This window comes from Plecotus auritus (genome assembly GCF_963455305.1).
Source record: "Plecotus auritus genome assembly, chromosome: 1".
In the NCBI taxonomy this organism is placed as follows: domain Eukaryota; kingdom Metazoa; phylum Chordata; class Mammalia; order Chiroptera; family Vespertilionidae; genus Plecotus; species Plecotus auritus.
In genome coordinates this window covers 15,171,585-15,192,838 of record NC_137770.1, presented here as the reverse complement: position 1 = coordinate 15,192,838, position 21,254 = coordinate 15,171,585, and the positions used below count along the sequence as shown (strand labels likewise).

At 41.0% G+C, this 21,254-nt stretch overlaps 1 protein-coding gene across 1 annotated transcript in view; it reads right to left on the bottom strand.

The window, feature by feature from the left end:
- The window catches only part of PTPN21 (protein tyrosine phosphatase non-receptor type 21), a gene marked incomplete at its 5' end in the record, with an annotated part of 70,713 nt that extends 50,108 nt beyond the window's left edge, over positions 1–20,605 (bottom strand). The window contains one exon of the mRNA XM_080684077.1: positions 20,426–20,605. Within this exon, the coding sequence (XP_080540203.1) occupies positions 20,426–20,605 (180 nt within the window). The remainder of the gene's footprint in view (positions 1–20,425) is intronic.
- Between the last annotated feature and the right edge of the window lie 649 nt (positions 20,606–21,254).

The following is a 21,254-nucleotide window of genomic DNA, read 5'->3' as shown; positions in this document are numbered from 1 at the left end:
AAAAGGTAAAGATAAAAATTATGAACAACCAAGTGACAACAAATACATATCTATCAACAAGTGAATCTAAAAATCAAGTCAATAAAAAATCTGATGAACAGAATAAACTGGTGAATATAATAGAATCAGGGGCAGAGAAAGGGAGTGGACTGACAATTCTCGGGGGGAAGGGGTGTGAGGGGTGTGGGAAGAGATTGGACAAAAATCTTACACCTATGGATGAGGACAGTGGCGGGGGGGGGGGTAAGGGCATGGGGGCGGGGGGGAATCGGGTGGAGAGGAGCTATGGGTGGAAAAAAGAGGAACAATTGTAATAATCTGAACAATAAAGATTTATTTTTTTAAAAATCCCAAAGATGCCCTCACCAAAACAAAACTACTAAAGCTAATAAATTCAGTAAAATTACAGGGTATAAGATCTCCAAGCAAAGATCAATATAGATTCTATACACCAGGGGTGAAAAATTCAAAAAGAAAATGAAGAAAGTATAAACATCTAAAAATAAATTTAACCATGCAGGTGAAAAGGCTTCTGTACTGAACAATACAAAACAATGCTAAAAGAAATTAAATTGAAAGACATACCATGTAAATGGATTGAACACTTAATATTGCTAAGATGGCAAGACTCTCCAAAGTGATCTACAGATTCAAATGCAATCCCTATCAAAATGCCAACAGCCATTTTCACAGAAATGGAAAAGCCAATTCTCAAATGCATATGGAATAGCCAAAACAATATTAAAAAAGAACCAAGTTGGAGGGCTCATACTTTCTGATTTGAAAACTTACTACAAAGCTACCTTAATCAGAACAGTAAGGTATTGGTATAAGAAGAGACTTATTACAGAATGGAGTCCAGAAATGAAGCCACACATCTATGGTCAACTGATTTTAGACAAGAGTGCCAAGACCATTCAGTAGAGAAAGAACAGCCTCTTCAACAAATAGTCTGGAATAACTGAAGTCAGGCCCCTACACTTCTCACCATGAATTAAAAATAACTCAAACTTGTTCAACAACCTAAATATAAGAACTATAAACTCTTTAGCAGAAAACATAGAGGTAAATCTTAATGACTTTAAAATAGATTCTTAGATAATGACACAAAAAGCTTAAGCAACGAAGGAAAAAACAGATACATTTCACTTCATCAAAATTAAAAACTATGTGCATCAAAGGACCAAATCAAGAAAGTAAAAAAGGCAAACTATATAGAATGGGAGAAGATATCTGTAAATCACATATCTAGTATCTAGAACATATAAAGAACTCTTACACAACAACAAAAAGACAACTCAGTTTTAAAAAGGGCAAAGCACTTGAGTAGATATTTATCCAAAGAGCATATACAAATGGCCAAGCGCACATGAGACAAGCTTCCCGTCATTAGTCATTAGGCAAATATAACTCAGAACCACAATGAGGATGTGAAGAAACTGAAAACTTTACACACTGCCAGTGGGAATGTAAAATGGTTCAGCCACAATGGAAAACAGCTTGGTGGTTCCTCAAAAGTTAAACATATTAATCATCATATGAACTAGCAATTCCACTCCTAGATATATAACCAGAAGAACTAAAAACGGATACTCAAATTCATGTATAAGCATGCTCACAGAAGGGCTATTTGCAATCGCCAGAAGATGGAAACAACTTAAAAGTCTATCAGAAGAAAAGATCAATAGATTTTGGAATATACATACAATGGGACATTATTCAGCCATAAAAAAGCACCACTGATACATACTACAGTATGGATGATTTGCAAAAACATTATACTAAGAGAAAGAAACCAGATACAAAAGGTCATATATTGTATGATTCCATTTATTTTTTTAAATATATTTTTGATTTTTTTACAGAGAGGGAGAGGAATATAGTGTTAGAAACATCAATGAGAGAGAAACACTGATCAGCTGCCTCCTGCACACCCCACACTGGGGATGTGCCCACAACCAAGGTACATGCCCTTGACTGGAATCGAACCTGGGACCCTTCAGTCTGCAGGCTGACATTCTATCCACTGAGCCAAACCGGTTAGGGCTGTATGATTCCATATAAACAAAATATTCATAATAGATAAATCCTGAGCAACAGAAACAGAAAGTAGACTGATGGTTTGAGAGGTGGGATGGAAGAAAGGAGAGTAATTGATTAACCGGTATAGGGTTTCCATTCAGGGTAACAAATGTCTTGAAACTAGATAGAGGAGGTATTCTGAATATACTACATGGTTTATTTTTATTTTTTTTATTTTTTTTAAATATATTTTATTGATATTTTACAGAGAGGAAGGGAGAGGGATAGAGAGCTGGAAACATCGATGAGAGAGAAACATCGATCAGCTGCCTCCTGCACACCTCCCACTGGGGATGTGCCCGCAACCAAGGTACATACCCTTGACCGGAATCGAACCCGGGACCCTTCAGTCCGCAGCCCGACGCTCTATCCACTGAGCCAAACCGGTTTCGGCTACATGGTTTATTTTTAAATCGTTAATTTTTTATGTGAATTTCATCTCAAAAAATATTTTTTTAAAGGACAGAAACACTCAAAAAAAACTAAAAAAAAAAAATAAATAACTAAAATCAAGTACAGACTTTTTTCAATTTTTAAATAGGTCAAATTCAGTGCGTTTGAAACAGTCTAAGGAAAAAAATGAGCTAGAAATAGATGAGGCCAGCCATGAGTTCATTGGATTTTCTGCTTCCTAATATCTATACTTAGGTCTTCCTTTATTTAAAGTTTACAGACAGGCCCCCTATGTGCCTTACATTTTTATTTTTGACTCTTCCCAGACTTGGTCTAGGATAGTTTCCCAGAATCATGTGTCTTCTCTTCCTTGAATCCGAATCTTCTGGGCTCTGCGTGTCCTGTAGAGTTTATGGGCTTGGTTTAGCTGTAGTTAAAATGTTCCCAGGAACCAGCCTTTAATCACTGGCTTCCAGGTGGTGTCTCCCGTCACTGCTTCTTTCCTTCCCAGGACCTTTCCTAGTAAGAATCCACGTGGCTTCCCTTGCCCCACAGCCCTGTCTGCTCTCACCGATGACCAAAGCAAGCTGACTAGGCCTGTGGGAAACTCACTCCAAGAGAAGCCTCTAAGTAACTGAATCTTCCAGCATCCTCAGAACACTCCATTATCATTCAAAGGTTTTTGTGAAATTTCTTCCCGGTGGGATACTTTCACCTTCGCCGTTTCTTTCCTATTTTGTTCTAAACAAACATATCAGTAGTCTTACTAAAGTTGCTCAAGGATTTCTCCATAAGCTGTATAAAATTTTACTAGCTACTCCCCTAAAATTGTATGGAGAATTGTGCCTGCTGTGTAAACAAACAGTAAAAACAAAAGTTATGCAGTTAAAAAAGTTGGCTTCTTTACAGGCACAACAGGGTTTAAATGAACCCACATTTACTCAGAGAACAAAGTGATTCGGTAACTAAGCTTTTGGTTCAGAAGAAAACATAGCTACAACAGATTTTTGAGCTCAGGTTGAAGAATGTGTCCCAAATCACAGTCGTCTAAAGAGACACCCATTGTTATAAGCAGGTCCAAAATCCTGCCAGAATGTGAACTCTTTCCTAAGCCCCAAGTCATTTCTCGTCTAATTATTTTAAGAGCCTTGTTAGTTGTACTATTTTTAAGGCAGAGCAGGACACACAAATTAGCGGGAGGGTTTTTTAAGCCACTGATGCACTGAGTTTGATACAGGTTAATCCCACATAAAATGGCAACTATAATTTTATCCTGATGCTTTTCTTAGAGGAGGCAGAAGTCAGCAGGCGTTTCATCAGGAGCGAGACGAGAGGAGATAGCACCCGATAAAGCCTTTCCCAGGCAGAGATCATCTAACAAGGGTGGTTAACAAGTATTAACCTAATTCAAGCCCAGCTCTTAGCTCTACACAGAGTCTGCCATAAATAATGGAGCACTGCACTTCTTCCTTTCAACGGTGAGTACGGTGGCCACACTGCCTCAAAGCAGACAACATGTTGTCCTTTTCTGTTTAATTTTAATCCATTTTCTTGTGTCCTCGGTCAGGCAGTATATTATCTGTCTTACAGTCAAGGTGATTAATATGCAATACCCTAGCACAGTGGTCGGCAAACGGCGGCTCGCGAGCCACATTCGGCTCTTTGGCCCCTTGAGTGTGGCTCTTCCACAAAATACCACGGCCTGGGCGAGTCTATTTTGAAGAAGTGGCATTAGAAGTTTAAGTTTAAAAAATTTGGCTCTCAAAAGAAATTTCAATCGTACTGTTGATATTTGGCTCTGTTGACTAATGAGTTTGCCGACCACTGCCCTAGCACATATGAGGACTCGGAAATATAACAATCAAAAGTGTATCTTCATCTTCTAATTACACTGAAACTTTTATTAAACTGAAGCCCAAGTAACTGATGGCCTAAAATAACCAGATTTTGTTGCTGTTGTAACATTTCACTTCCAGGAAAAAAGAGTCCAATGACAAGCCAACTTCAGGGATTTATTAAAAAAAAAAAGTCCGAGGCATGAATTGGGATCATTATCTACATGGATGACTGCTCATATCTTCTCTATTTACTATCCTGAACAGTAAGATGCTATGAAGAACCCGATGACCCCAAAACACAGTACGAACATCCTTCAAAACATATATATTGTACTTCCTAAGAAAAATGGACTTAGAAAAATTCATCTATTCATTCAACGAATATTGGTTGAACACCTACTATGTGTCAAACCCTGATAGGGACACAACACTGAGGAAAAGAACACAACCCATGTCACTTACATTCCAGTAGGGAAAGAAAGACAAGCAAAATATATGGGAGGTCAGATACCAATAAGTACTACACAGAAATATATTCAATTATGAAGTTAAAATGATATTGACACGTTTTTCAAGACTAAGCTAGGATTAAATGCAAAATGTTATTACATACATTTTACTGCCCCAAAATGACAGAAATAGCTGAGATGTTCCTGCACAGTTTCCATACAAAGGCCGACATGCTCCATCTTGTACCAACCACATAAAAGGTCAATTTGTCTAGGACCCACATACCTGAGGGTAAGCCAAGCCTCCCGTGCTTTAATTATTTTAGCTGTTTAGTTTGTTATATTACAGGGCCATTTCTTATATTCCATTCCAACAGAATCAGACAGGTTTCTCTTTGTTCAGATCTCTAAACTTGGGCCTTTTCAGGTTTGCTTATTAGCTTAATTCACAAACGTCAATGTTTTAGATCATTCATAACTGTTCTCTTTTTATTGATAAGAGAGTGAGAAGACAGATAATCTCAGTCTAATTTGGCCCATACTCCAGTTTTAAAATTTCAATTGATTCACAGGAAAAATTTGTTTCGTGTTTTCCTGAATTCAAGTCTTAGTTATTCTTTTTATCTTGGCTTATCATAGGTATTGATTGAACAGTGTGAGCAGTATGCTTAGAAGTGGTAACTACACAATGTAAAAATGAAAAGAAGAGCTGAAATTAGTATATTTAGTAATAGCTGCTTATTTTTCTGACATTCACTTTTGTCAGGTTAAAATTATAGCTGTTTCATGTGACTCAGAAAGTGGTAACCATGAAGGACCACAAAGAGATAAAGGGAATTAGAAAGAGGATAAATCCATGTTAAATGAATATGGGCCTTAATTCATTTTAAGAAAGAATCCAGTCAAAGTTAATTTCTATTGCCTGAAAGAATATTACCCAACATATTTTCCATTGCCCTAAAAAAAAAAAAAAAAAAAAAAATACAGTCGTTTCACTGTTCTTAAATTAGTGTTGCCATGAAAGACCTCAAGATTATAAAATCTCCACGTGGCCCCTCCCCCTTCATGACGTCAGCACTTCCAGCCGGTACATGAACCCCAATCCCATAACCACCTGACCACTTCAGCCTCTCTATGTGGCCCCTCCCCACTAGTGATGTCAGCAATTCCAGTGGTTCCCCAAGCCCCAAAGCCATAACCACCTGAGTACTTCAGCCTCTCGATGTGGCCCCTCCCCCTTAATGTCCTCAGCACTTCCAGCATGTCCCATGGCCCCAAACACAAGCACCTGAGCACTTCAGCCTCTACAGGTGGCCCCTCCCCCGTGACGACGTCAGCATTTCCTGCCTGTCCCTGATCCCCAGAAAAAAAAAAAAGATTATAAAATCAAGGAAATTATTTTTCTGGTTAAAATACTAAACAGATAGATACACATGAAGAAACTCCTAGATTTCTGTTACTAAAAGCTATGCTGTTTTCATTAATCAACGCTTGCAAATCATGGTTTCATCGTACATGAAGTAACTCTTCTCTCCACATATTTACAAAGTGGTTTTCCAGTTACAGTAAACACTTCTTCTACGTACACAAATGTTCCAAGAAAACAGTAAAATTACTTCCTTTTTTAATACAAAAAGGCTATTATCCCCTCTTTTATTGACGATATAAAGTTCCATTTAACAAAGGGCACACTTACAGCTTTAATGAATTTCCTTTTAAACTATGTTCCTCACTGAGGAATAAGGCATGGATGGTACATAACTCAGAAATACACACTCAATATTTTTTAATTGTTTCAGTACCATAATACCAGTTACATTTTATCCCAAGAGGTGCTATTTAAAAAAATACATAAGACTAGCTATTTTCATTATATTTAAAAGTAGAATAGTTGAACTGACCATAAAAATGTATTGCTATTAAGGATAATACGAATTACCCACTATTCATTATCCTATAGCCAACTACCCTATATTCAAGGAATAATAAAAGTCTTACTGGGAGGAGTGGGGGAGAAGAGACAGACAATAAAGGTTACACGATAGAATCATGACCTGCAAAAGAGGAATTAAAAATGGGACAATTTCTAGTCACCTGGTCCCCATGCCAGGAATTCCCAGGTGGCAGCATGGAAACTCTTTGGTGTGAACTGCTGTAACAGGTGGGAATACACCCGTGGGCACAGCAGCTGAATCCCAGTGACCCAGCTCATCAGGAGCCGCAGCAAGAACCACAATGGGCTCACTAGTTCTCCCAGGTTTCCTTGTTTGGATGCACGTTGAAGCCCTAGAAGCCCCCAAGTCCATCCAACAGCAGGGCAACCAGACACTGCTTTGGAAAATCTCTCAGAAGGGAACTCCCCTGGGGTGTATTTCATCAGCCCGATGCTTCGACTCCACCAGGGAACAAAATAAGACAAAGGAAAATCGTTTGGGCAAAAATAAAAAGGATCCCAAATCAATTATATAGAAAAGATTCCTTTATTAACTTTTGGTCGAGAATATGTTTGTATATTTTCAGAAAACAACTCCAAGACCATGTGGATTCCTGCAACAGAGAGGAATTGGCAGGTCTGCTCCAACCACGAAGACAAGAGGAGAAACAGTCCAGAGATGGAAGACGCTGACGACGCCTTGCCACGCTAGCAGTCAGCAGCTGTGTGACGCAGCAGGTTGCCTAGGACCAAACCAGAGAGGGTTGGACCTGCATTGCCACCATGTGCCCACCATCCAGATATCATTGCTGACATGTACACATAAGGAACTGTTTGACATTGAAACGGGGAATCAGAACTGTTGGACATTGAAATTGGGACTCAAACATTTTTTGTTATTATATGTTTATTTCTAGTCTGCAGTGGCAAGATTTTCTAAAGGAAAGAAAAGGGGGAAAAATAGATACAGAAGCAAAGAAACATTGAACAGACTGTCAAACTACAGCAGGAAGGCAGAGGAGGTTTTGGGGTGGGGGGCTGTAAGAGATCAACTGAAGGACTTGTACGCATGCATATAAGCATAACCAATGGATAAAAGACACTGGGCGGGGGCAGGTAAAGGCATGTACTGGGGGGAAGGGGAGGCCGGGGGGAGGTCAATGGGGGAAAAAAAGAGACATATGTACTACTATTTTTAATACTTCAAACAATTAAAATAATTAATTAATTAATTAATTAATTAATTTTTAAAAAAAAGGCTTCCTACCAACCAGCTCTGCCCCCAGCACATCAGGCATTCATTCCCAACCTCATCTTGCTGGCTAGTCATGATTCATGTCCCTTCTCAGAAATGGTTCTGATGTGGTCACCGTGGAGGGCCATAAAGAGATGAAGGGACTTAGAAAGAGGATTTGGGAACTATAAATGAATATGGGTCTTAATTCATTTTAAGAAAGAATCTAGTCTTAGCCTGTTGTGACTTTAAAGGAATACTGTAAGCAAGGTAATAAATTGTACTAATTAAAATAAATAATAACAAATATCTCAAGTGTACTTCAAACAACCCCCATCAGCTTTGGGAGGCTGCAAGGTGCCAGGCTGTGCTTAAGGCACCAGCTCCACGGCAGAACACCTGTCACTTGCCCAGGGCTCCATGTCAGGGAGAAAGATGCCCATCAAGGAGCCAGAACCACTCCTCCAGTTGTGATTCCTGCCATGTAAACCATGAGCAAGTGACTTAACCCCTCTGAGTCTCAGTCTACCCATCTGTAAAATGGAGAAGAATGTAACAGTGCCTCACTCACAGGAATCTTGAGGATCACAATAAGTGAAAACATTTAAAGCACTTGGAAGAGTGTCTCATGCACGGTAAGTACTCGAGTAATATTAGCTCTCACTGTCACAGTTTTCAAATCCCCTTAACCAGGATAAAATTTCATATTCCATCTTCTTTCATATAGGAAATTCTACACCTAAATACTTCCTTTAGGAACAGGGTTCTGTCTTTGGTAACTTTTCCTTTAAAATAAATTATTAGAAAACACCAACACTTGGATTGTTGGTGGTTGTTTTTTTAAGGAAAACGGCAATGGCTCGAAGGAAAAGCAGTGTGCTGTTGAGGAAAAATGCCAAACCTGGAACTGGAGGACCTGAATCCTAGTTGGGAGCTGTCACTGACTACTTGCACAGCCAGGCAGAGGGGGCGCGGTGGTGTACTGTAAAGTCTATGTTCCAACAGTGGGTGACAGATGTTATACTATGACAAGTTATTTTATATTCACAAACTCTCAGTAGAAAAGTATAATAATACATAATTTTAGATATAGTCTTTATTATTAAACACGCTTCATTTCTTCCTGTTATCATGCTGTAATATCCTATCTAATAAAAAGGGGATATGCTAATTGACCCCCACGCCATCACAAAGATGGCGGCATCCACAGCCAATAAGAAGGGAATATACTAATTGACTGCCCCGCCCTCAAAGATGGCAGCACCCACAGCCACAAGATGGCGGCGCCCAGTCCCCTCAGCCCTGCTGGAGCACCTGCCTCCAGAGTCCTCCAGTCCGCTCAGCCCCCCAGCCGCCCAGGGTCGGCCTGAGGCACAGGCAAGCCTCAGATGTCGGCTGCCGAGCTGCCCAGGGCCACCCAAGGCTCAGATAACCAGGGCCGGCGGAGGCTTGCACTGCCGGCAGTGGCAGCAGCAGAGGTGTGATGGGGCATCACCTTCCCCTGATCGCCGGGTCGCCTCCCGCCCCTGAGGGCTCCCGGACTGTGAGAGGGGGCAGGCTGGGCTGAGGGACCCCCCTCCAGTGCATGAATTTTCATGCACCGGGCCTCTAGTAGAATCTATAAATGTTGTTTTCATTAAGTAACCATTCAAACATAAATTTGACTTCAAATTAGGTGCCAGTAATAAAAATACAGACAAATCAAATATGCGCTTGTCTAAATATTATGTGTAAGTGCAAAATATGGGTGGATGGGGGTATTCTCTAGATAATTCATACCAAACTCTGGGACAAAGAGAGGGGATGTTACAGTGAATATCTTAATTCTCAGTGGTGTAACTGATTTAATTGGCTAACAATAATAACACCTTTGAAGGAGACTAGACTTCGGGTGGTACACAGATGTTGTATTATAAAGTTGTACACCTGAAATTTATATAATGTTATTAACCAATGTTACCCCAATAAATGTAATAAAAATTTTTAAATAATAACACCATCAAGTCACTTTTCTTCAATCCATTTTTTCTCAGTAAATTATTCTAACTAAAGAACAAATGTACATATGTAAAAGAAAATGGAAATAGCTAAAGAAAAATAACTTTGCACCAAAAAAATACGAAAAACAGAGTTGACAGTTAACAAGTGTCTTGCGTCAGAACCTCCCTTTGGGGTGGACACTGCCCCTTTGGCCCACTCATCACTGAGATGGAGGGAGGAGGAAGGAAGTCGATCACACTCAGGGTTAAATTAAACATCTAGCAAAGCATCAGGTCCAGTGCTTGGCATATGGTCAGTACCCAATAATTAGCTATCACTCTGACTACCACATGTAACCATATCACATACGAAAGAAACAAAATCCATGGTTTCCTTGGTCACACAGGTAGTGCAGGGATTTGAATCCAAGTTCATCTGGCACCCAAACTCTACCTTGTTGCCTACAAAACCCCGCTTTGTCAATCAGTTGAATTCAATCTGCTGACGATTCACTTGACATTAAAAGTAATTTGTCAAGCCAAAGTCTGATCCATCTAAATAATTATAACAGGACTGAGCAAAGACAAGTTATTTTATATTCACAAATAAAATGAGTTGCTGCCACCAAGCACGAAGTTACATGTATATTTTCCTACCCCGCTCAGTTTAAGCTTGCTCAAAATGGCACAATTACTGAGTCCTATTCATAAATCTAAATACTGTACACCTTTTAGCAAGCTTACAGAAAGTACCACAAACCCTCAATAGAAAAGTTATTTCCACTACATGCTGCTACTACTCATATATAAAATTTGTGACATGCATAGTTTCTCCTAGTGAAATTAGCATTTTAAGCTAAACCTTTAAATTTTTAAATTGACTCTAGATATCCCACCAGTTTATTAAATGCTAAATCTAAGTGGCATTTACTTATGAACAAACTGCTTAGATGCAGGGGTCCTCAAACTACGGCCCGCGGGCCACATGCGGCCCGCCGAGGACATTTATCTGGCCCGCCGGGTGCCGCTGCCTGTCCTGCTTAGCAGCCGACTCGTCCCGGGCCCGCAGTGTGCATAGGAATTTGTTCATAGTTTTTTTTTTTAAACTATAGTCCGGCCCTCCAACCGTCTGAGGGACAGTGAACTGGCCCCCTGTTTAAAAAGTTTGAGGACCCCTGCTTGAACAATAGTGTAATTAATCTATCACTCCTTTGGAGTATGTTACAGTATTTTTTTAAAAAAATATATTTTTTATTGATTTCAGAGAGGAAGGGAGAGGGGGAGAGAGAGAGAGAGAGAAACATCAATGATGAGAATCATTGATTGGCTGCCTCCTGCACACCCCACACTGGGGGTCGAGGTTAAAACCCAAGCATATGTCCTGACCCGAATCAAACCATGACCTCCTGGTTCATAGGTCAATGCTAAACCACTGAGCCATACCAGGCGGGCTACAGTGTTTCTTTATCGACTTATTAAGAGGCATCATCCCACATGCTACTATAGCCTGTGACATTCCCGCAGTGAACCTGTTAAATAAATTGCTAACAAAGACAAACTCAGTCTTGGAGCATAATTTTGCACACCCCTCCCTAAACTAGACACCAGCATATTATGAAGATAGTGACATGAGCAAAGGCCTTGTTCATAGGAAAGAAAGTGTCATGTTACGGTAGGTGTGTATCTGACGAGAAGAATGAAGTACGTCTCAACAACTGGCCTGGGATTTGGTTAATGCATAAGGGAAGCATGAGTCATCCATTCATTCACTGAAGAATTATCACACACCTACTGCTTGACTACTTGGTGGGCACAAAGGTGCTATCTGGTAGGGAAGACCGCCAGAACTGCAATGAAGGAATCCCACTCACAGCCTCCTCCCTTTCCTTCTTGAAAGGAGTTTTGTTTTTCCATTAATAGTAAGTTGTCCCAGGGAGGAAAAAAATAACCCAAATGGCCTTTCCTGCGATCTGAATATGAAGGCCATTCAAAAAGAGCATTTGAGCCCTAACCGGTTTGGCTCAGTGGATAGAGTGTCGGCCTGCAGACTCAAGGATCCCGGGTTCGATTCCGGTCAAGGGCACGTACCTTGGTTGCGGGCACATCCCCAGTGGGAGGTGTGAGGGAGGCAGCTGATCGATGTTTCTCTCTCATTGATGTTTCTAACTCTCTATCCCTCTCCCTTCCTCTCTGTAAAAAATAAATAAAATATATTTTTTAAAAATAAATAAATAAAAAGAGCATTTGAGCCTGGCCAGCATAGCTAAGTGGCTGAGCATCAACCTACGGACCAGGAGGTCGTGATTTGATTCTCAGTCAGGGCACATGCCAGGGTTGCGGGCTCGATTCCCAGTGTGGGGCATGCAAGAGGCAGCCCATCATTGATGTTTCTATCTCTCTCTCTCTCTCTCCTTACCTCTCTGAAATCAATAAAAATATATTTTTAAAAAACAACACAAACAAAAAAGAACATTTGTGGGAGAAGGGGGTGAGGAGTATACTTCCGAGGCAAGTTATTTTCTTAAAATTATGAAGGTCTTGAATTGTTCACAAAGATTCTATCCTATCTGCACTTTCACTCTGGAGAAAGATTAGGGAAGAATCTGTTAAATCAAAAAAGGGGGAAAACTGCTTCATCCAAGAGGCTTCTAGACCCCCAGTCATTCCATATTTACTTCACAGTAAATATGAGCTCACAGATGGACTGAGAGAGGGGCATCCATGAACCACCTGAAACTGTGTGCAAACTTCTGCATTTTCATCACATTCTCCAAGGGGTCCATGACCCCTCTAACAAAGCTCAAGCAGAAGTCTTACAGGTGTACACTCAAATTCTGGTTCTTTTGTTCATTAGCTATAAGCCCACCCAGATTAGTGGAACAAATTACCCAGTTTTTCAGGGCTTCGTTTTCTTTTCTTTTTTAAAAATATATTTTATTGATTTTTTATAGAGAGGAAGGGAGAGGGAGAGAGAGTTAGAAACATAGATGAGAGAGAAACATCAATCAGCTGCCTCCTGCAGACCCCCTACTGGGGATGTGCCCGCAACCAAGGTACATGCCCTTGACTGGAATCGAACCTGGGACCCTTGAGTCCGCAGGCTGACACTCTATCCACTGAGCCAAACCGGCTAGGGCAGGGCTTCGTTTTCTTCATTTTAAAAATAGAAAAGACAAGGCCTAACTCATTGTGAGGATTAAACCAGATAAGGCATGTTAAGCTTCCAGCATAATAATGTCCATCCACCAGGAAGGATAGCAGAAAGCTAGTAAAGCTTCTACAATTATAAGAAATAAAATCTGAAACCATACACACAAAGTACAATGACAGAACTTGGAGCCCCCCAAACGTCATCAGTTCCCCACATCTGCCATTTTGTAACTCAATTTACAAACCTCCCCACAGGAGATAACCACACTTAATTCCATGTGATCATGGGACTACATTATTGTGACAGATGGTTGATGAGAGAGACTCAAGGAATAATAAGAGAATAACATCTCAGACTGTTACCCTCTACATTTACTAGAAAGGTGATTTTTTTAAAAAAGAAATGAGGTAAAGGTTGAATAATACTCCATTTCTTTAAGTAAACACATTTCCAAATTAATTCTGTATTAACTTGTGTGATAATATATTACTTATTCTAAAGTGCATACTATCTCCATATCCGTATGTATAATTCCTCTACTTATTTACATGGCTGGTTCATAATTATCTAGACCCAATGAAAAAAGTAACAGATAATCTGAAAATCAGGAAAAATCCTTGCTCACTTATAATCAGCTTTGGACTTTGAAAAGCTTTCTTTATCTGATAGGGCAGGGGTGGGGAACCTTCTTCCTGCCAAGGGTCACTTGGATATTTATAATATCATCCATGGGCCATACCAAATTACCAACTTAAAAATTAGCCTGCTATACTTGGTCAAACATTTAATTAACTCACCCTTACTGCCTTGGCAGGGCCAGACCAAATGATTTCTCAGGCCTTATACGGCCCACGGACTGGATGTTCCCACCCCTGATCTAAGAGAAGAGGTCAATTTAAGATTTATATTTGCTTCATATGGTTCAATAGATCTAACTAAAAATATTTACTGACCCATGCCTATTTGTCAGTCTTATTGATTTCATACCATACATAGCTGATTTAATAACTACCAGCCCAAAAGTTCAAAAAGTTTGCAAGTAATTATACTTTCACCTTACACATATTTCAGCTATTTTTAGAGTCCAAATGAAAACAGCTAGTACAGAAGGAAATGCGCTTGAAATTCTTGAGGTCTACTCAGGTAACAGTCAAGATAAGGTCAGTGGATATTTGGAATACCTGAGACACTAATTTAAAATAAAACACTGTGGAGGCCAAGAGCACTTTCTAAAGTTGCACTTGAGAGGAATGGCTTGCATTATATGCTTGATTCCTCTCCCTTCCAACAAATCCCTTAGCCAAAAATGTGCCCATCGGCCAGGAAACACTGTGAGACGCATTTGTTCAAAGTTCAGCCAAGTGGACACTCCCTCGATACAGCAATCTTATCTTAGGGGGCTGTTAAAACTAGATCATTTTCTAAGTGTTTCAAAAAAAAAAATCCCCAAAGTGAAAAATAAAAGGCTAAAGAAAAAGGTGCTTTTCAAGTTGTATTCAAAACTTTGTAGTAAATGTTCAACTTTCTCCAGGAAATAAAATCATGTAGTAAAATAAAGGCTGACTAAACTGAATTGCTGTCCATGCTTATCAATCTAAATTCAAAAAAAAGACTCTTAGTTTAAAAATAAGTAGGCATTTATTCAGCAACTATGTACTGTAAGCACAAGGCACTATTCCAGACAGTGGTGACAGAACAGTCCTACTCTGATGAAGCTTATGTTCTAACGGAAAAAAAAAAAAAAATCCCTGACTTATGTGTGATGCACTTCAAATACAATTGAAAACATTTTCTGAAGCCTGTGATAAACCACAACACAATAACCAAATATCAAAGCCTATCATTATAATTTTAAAATGAGAGGCCATAGTAAGAACTTCTAAATGTTGCCAGACTTTTCCCCTTATTCAACAAAACACTTTGGAGGTCATTTTAGGAATGACTGAGTATTGATCTCAACTTCAAAATTGTAGTTATGTATATATGCCATATAAGTAGACAACAATGAGGAAACTTACCCTCTACAGACACAAAACTCAGAAATAGCTGAAAGAAAATGCCCTCTAAGATTTAAGTTCTAAAACTAACACATAAAAATCATAGCAAAAAATTATGAAAAAGTTGTCTTCAAAAGGCTTTCAGGGTTTTATAACTTTCCTATTTCCAAACCAGAAACTTAAAAACTTAAAAATTCCAACGGCATGTAAATCCTAGCTGAATAAGGACTTTAAGACCCAGGAAGGGTGGGTGGGTGGGGGGGCAATGGTAAGATATGTACACATATAATACCTTAATAAAAAATATATTAAAAAAAAAGACCCAGGAAGGCTCCTGTAAATAAGAGATTGCAATGAATCTAATTAAAACCCAGGTCAGTGTGATAAAAATGTGATTATCAAACATAAGATTTTTAAAGAATTCTTGAGAAATACACACATTAAAGAAAAAATATAAATCTTAATCCACCCTGTGCATGAATTTGTGCACCAGGCCACTAGAAAGAAGGAAAAAAAATCTTAATCCAAAATTTCCTTAAAACTTTTTTTTAATCCTAGTAGTTAAGTGAGGGCAACAGGGAAGAAATAGGCTAATAGAGAAGTAAAAACCTACCGAAGCTCTAGTTGTTCAGGGCAATGAGGCAGTGAGATTGTACAAATTAATTTCAGCTGGCATGAAACAGAGGCTCAAATATGACTGCTAAATTACAGTGATCTACTAAAAAGTTAGCCCTTCAGTCATGTAAGAAGTGTGATTACCAGCGACTGCTCTACTTGTTTGTACCATAAGAACATTTTATAAACAAGCTTGTGTTCTCTTCGTAAATGGAAGAAACAAAGATATTACAAAAGGAAAGAGTTAATTTGAAGCAGAGTGGGTCAGTCACCACCACATGGAAATGGGAGTCACAAATAAGAACATAATGAAGAATAACACTTACTCAGAGTTCCCTAAATACCAGGTCCTCTGCTAAATGTCTTACATTTGACATTGAATCCTCACAATGACCATCAAGTAGATACTGTTATCCTCAATTTAGAGATAAGAAACAGTGGACTTGGGAAATTAAGTAATTTCACACAACTAATCAGTGGCACCACCGGGGTCCAAACTCAGTGTTTTGGATTCTGCTGGCAAATGTGTTCATCGCCCCGGGAAGCAGTCTTCTCAAGAGGCAAACCGAGCCAGCGCTCACCCTCAGCACTGCCCAGAAAAACTACCCAGACTCAAAGGAACTGGCCTGGTCTGGGAGGCAGCCCATTGTGAAGATAGGTAAGGTTTTCAGGGCAACCTCCATTCTCTCACTGCTTGCTCACCAAGTTGCTCTGGCTCCCAAGTGGCCTGTCTACAGGAAGATCACGGCACACTTACTCCGGGCCCTTGGTGGTTCCGCAGCAGGGCGTTAATTACTGAACTTGCGTCCTGGTTATATATCCTTCTCAGTGGGCTGGGGTGACACAGGTCTTCCTCCCTGAGATTCGGCTTTTAAGTCTGACCACTTCACTCTAGAATGTGCTGATTACCATGGGAGTGGCTGGGCCCAAATGACCCGTTCCCCCACTCCTCCCTTCCTCCCCGCCCCCCGTGCCACCCCCGCCCCCCCCCCCCCGGTCTTACCACCTCCATCAAACCTCTATAATTTAGTTTCAATACTGGAGGCAAGATGTCCTAATTCACTTAAATTCTATAAAGCCTTTCACAGCTTCTCTTGAAAGTGTTATGAAACTCTGAATGATAGGCAGAGAATTCCAACAGCTCTGAGAGGCTGTTGCTATAATAAACAGCAATATTTTCCTATGAGGATAATTGTTTTCTCCTTTTTAAAAGTCACTTTCCCTAGTTCAAATATGGTGAATTTAGAAAACAGTTAACAACCCTAAGTCAACTAAATTGAATATAAGTATATTAACCTTTGTTATTAGGTTCTTAATGTATTATAAAATACCTCAGACAAAAAAAAACAACACCAAAAAGCAAACATCATATACCCACACATCCTGCTTAAGAAATAAAATACTATCAATTTAGTTGAAGCCCCTGGATACAGCGTTATAACGATATTATTGTGGAGCCCTTGTGTCATAATAGTGAAATGGTATGCAATTAGGCAAGACAAGGAAAGAATTTTTTCTCCCCCAATTTAAATGTGGGCAGTAGCGAAGTTTATCAGCCAAATCTATATACTACGATGATTCTGAGTTTGCTTGATGGGCGAATAGTGCGAGACAACAACCTACCAATATCACTTGGTATGAATGTTATCAATGATGTATGGACACAAACTCAGAACAGGTGTTGCTGAATCGGGTTATTTCTGAGCAGTCATTCAGTATGATTAGGCCTGGGGCTTGAGCCATCTGTTTACATGCTACAGAGGAAAGCTTCTGAAACTTGGTAAGAAAAAAATTTGCTCTACAAACTAAGTTCCTAACCATGACTGCCATGAAATGTTGGGAATGGTGGGACAGCCTGTGCAGGGGCAAGACATTTTCTACGGATCACATCTGTTCCCTCTCAAAGCATTCTACACCCTTCTGTTAAAAAAAAAAATCACTAAATTCCCACAGCTGTATGAAGTTGCTTGTTCCTGAGTTTGATCACCTTAAACAAGGGATAGCAAGCTCCCTGGACTTCTTGGCTAACAGAATGAAGGCAAGGCCTGTGGGTTCGGTTCAACCTGTATTTACTGAGCACATTCCATGCCTGGTACTCTGGGCACAAAAATAAATTAACCACAGTTTCTCAAGACATTCACTCTGTAGGGGTTGTAGGCAGATCTGGTGCATGAGGAAGAATTACAGAAAGCCCTGGCTGGTTTGGCTCAGTGGATAGAGCGTCGGCCTGCGGACTGAAGGGTCCCAGGTTCGATTCTGGTCAAGGGCATGTACCTTGGTTGCGGGCACATCCCCGGTTGGGGGTGTGCAGGAGGCAGCTGATTGATGTTTCTAACTCTCTATCCCTCTCCCTTCCTCTCTGTAAAAAATCAATAAAATATATTTTAAAAAAAAAAAGAATTACAGAAAAAAGAAACCAAAATAGGGAAAAATGGGTGAAGGAAGCAAAAACGATGGAATAAATGCAAGTAAACAGGAGTGGCCGCTAAGGCCAACTCTTCTGGTTTACTCTCTCCTCCTAGGACTGCTCCATCTCCACTTCCTTCCAAGGCTCCCCTCCTCTATTCAGCCCTGAGGGTCTGCTACATCTTGTTTCCTCCCGGACAGCCTCCCACCTTCTCACAGCTTTGATTAATTAACTGATCTTGGCTGATTATTCCAAAATCTCTTCTCTCCAGCCTGGATTCTCACCAGAGCTCCAGACCCACAATTGCCTCTGCCTGCTCAACATCTCAATTGGCATCTCAACATCAATCCTTTCAGATGTGAGCTCACCACACCTCTCCTTCCCCCCCCAAACCTACTCTTACTTTTATGGTTCTTCTCTCAGTTATAGCTCCCACCATTTACTGGAAACCTAAGTATCAACCTGGACCCCTGGCTAGACCTTCCCCAACATTCCGGAGGCGGGTCCTGAATATCTCCAGATTCCACCCACTGTGTCCATCCCATCCAAATCCAAGGGACCACCATCTGTACCCCAACTACTCCTTTCTAATGATTCCCTGGAGGGCCCACTCTTCGAAAAAAACCAATCATCCCACACCCCTGTTTAAAAACCCTTCACTAACTTCCCTATTACTTTCAGGATAAGCCCAAACCCTTTAACAAAAATCCCTGTATTATAGGGCCCCTACCTCTCCTCACTCTCCTCTCCCCACTTCAGGTTCCAGGTAGATCTCCTGCTTCCTGTCTTTGGCCCTGTCCAGTTCCTTTGTTGGAATAGTCTTTCCCAGCCCCTGATAGGACCACCCTGCCCCATTCTTCAGGTGCCAGTTCAGACATCCCTTGCCCTGGGAAACTCTCCCTTTACTGCCGAACCCTATTGCCTATAGCACCCTCCTGTCATAGCATGGACCAGGACTGTTTTCTTACTGGTATCAACACTAGGGTAAGCGCCTAACACATGTGTGCTTGGCATTTAAGTCTTCAATACTGAATCATCAAATGACTGGATGATCACCAGGTGCACAGTTTATCTATTGCTGGCTATTTATGAAGTACAACATCAGTGGGATTTCCAGTTAGGAAGGTAGACGTTTATCTGGAATAACGAGTTTCTCCATCTTTCTCTTATCCTAGAACCAGGTGGCCAAAGAGTGGAAGGATCCTAGGTTTAATCAGAGCCCTTTTCATCAAAGGCCTTACACAGCATTTTAAATTGAAGCCACTAGGTGGATACTTGAGGACTCTACAATTTCCTATTGCCTAGATGAGGGGTTTTCTAGGGCAAACCTCCCTATGGTTACTATAGCAGACTAGTTTAGAGCTTGGCTTTACCAGCACAGCAAATCACACAACCCCTCTGAGGATAACCCTTGTTATCCCCGTGGTTCAGATGAGGAACCCAGAGAGATCACAGAGCTTGCCCAAGGTTAAACAACCAGAATTCAAACTCAAGCAATAATCTTGGCCTGGCCCGGGGAAAACAATGAATGTTGAATGAATGAAGTCAGTACACTTATAGATCAAGATGACCCCCATTTGGGATTATATTAGAAAAAAGAAACTTGATCATCCAAAATGCATTCATATTTGATTTTTAATTACATACGGGGGAACATATAAACATTTTTAAAAACTCAGGCACTGTAGCCCTGGCCAGTTTGTCTCAGTGGATAGAGCATCAGTCTGCGGACTAAAGGGTCCCGGGTTTGATTCCGGTCGGGGGCACATGCATGGGTTGAGGGCTCGGTCCAACGTGCAGGAGGCAGCCAATCAAGGGTTCCCTCTCATCATCGATGTTTCCATCTCTCTCTTTCTCTTCCTTCCTCTCTGAAATCAATAAAAATATTTAAAATAAAATAGCCCTAACCGGTTTGGCTCAGTGGATAGAGCGTCGGCCTGCGAACTCAAGGGTCCCAGGTTCGATTCCGGTCAAGGGCATGTACCTTGGTTGCGGGCACATCCCCAGTGGGGAGTGTGCAAGAGGCAGCTGATCGATATTTCTCTCCCATCAATGTTTCTAACTCTCTATCCCTCTTCCTTCCTCTCTGTAACAAATCAATAAAATATATTAAAATAAAATAAAATAAAAAAACAAAAAAACCTCAGGCACTGTGCATTCTCTTTTCTCTCTTACCACCGAAGGAAAGACCTCTTGTTCTGTACCTATTCAGTCCTGATGGGACTGTGGGCTTGCAGACTAATTCAGGTATCATGGCCAGGGACATGCTTTTGAGAACGTACAGCCAGCATCCATTCAAGTGGCTGGGAAGTAAGGAGAGAAGCCAGCAGGCTTGTTTGTGGCTTACCTCCCGAAGCTCCAGCCTTTGGGCCACAGCCTCCAGGCTCTCCTGACCAGTGCTCTCCACAGACAGCGTGAACTCCACAAACTCATTATTGAGCAGCTGGATCCGCGCAACCAGGCAGCTCTTGCTGGACACCGTGTAGCGCCGGGTGCGTTTTAGTTTCAATCCGAATGGCAGTGGCATCTTCTTCTCTCTTCAAGGGTGGAGGGGTCAAGAGGGGAAAGCACGGCCACCAATGCAGTGGTGGTGCCCGAGGAGGAGGGCGATCTCTCTCCTCTCCTCTCCTCTCCTGCCCTCCTGCCGGGAGGGTACGCACAGTCACCGCTGCTCACCCAGCAGCTGCTGCTGCCGCCATTAAAACGCAACTGAGTCTCCACAGGCCAGGCGAAGGGGGCATCCACGCCAGTGCTGAGGAAAGGAACACACTGGTTACACGGGCAATGGCAACTCTGGGCTTTGCTTTTTAAAATCACCACCAATAAAGCTATGTCCAAAGAATAAGCTTCCTCTCTCCTCTGGAAAAGGAAGGCATTAGCAGGGTTGGGGAGGCAGTGGGGGAGTTGACATCAGAGCTGCGTTAGCGCCTGGGTCAGACTCCACCCCTCACTCCCTCCTACAAAGGGTGACAACCACCTGCGGCTGTTTCAGGATTAAATGAGATAGTTGGCTGGCACTACTATAAACCCAAATAGCGTAGCTAGCATTAGTGGTTCCGTTTCCATTTTAGATAAGGTGGGGTGTTTTTTTTTCACAGTTAACTCTTTTTGGCTCCCCAATACTCCACACATGAGGGTCTGTAGTCTTTAGGTGAGTTAACTACAAAACACCTCCA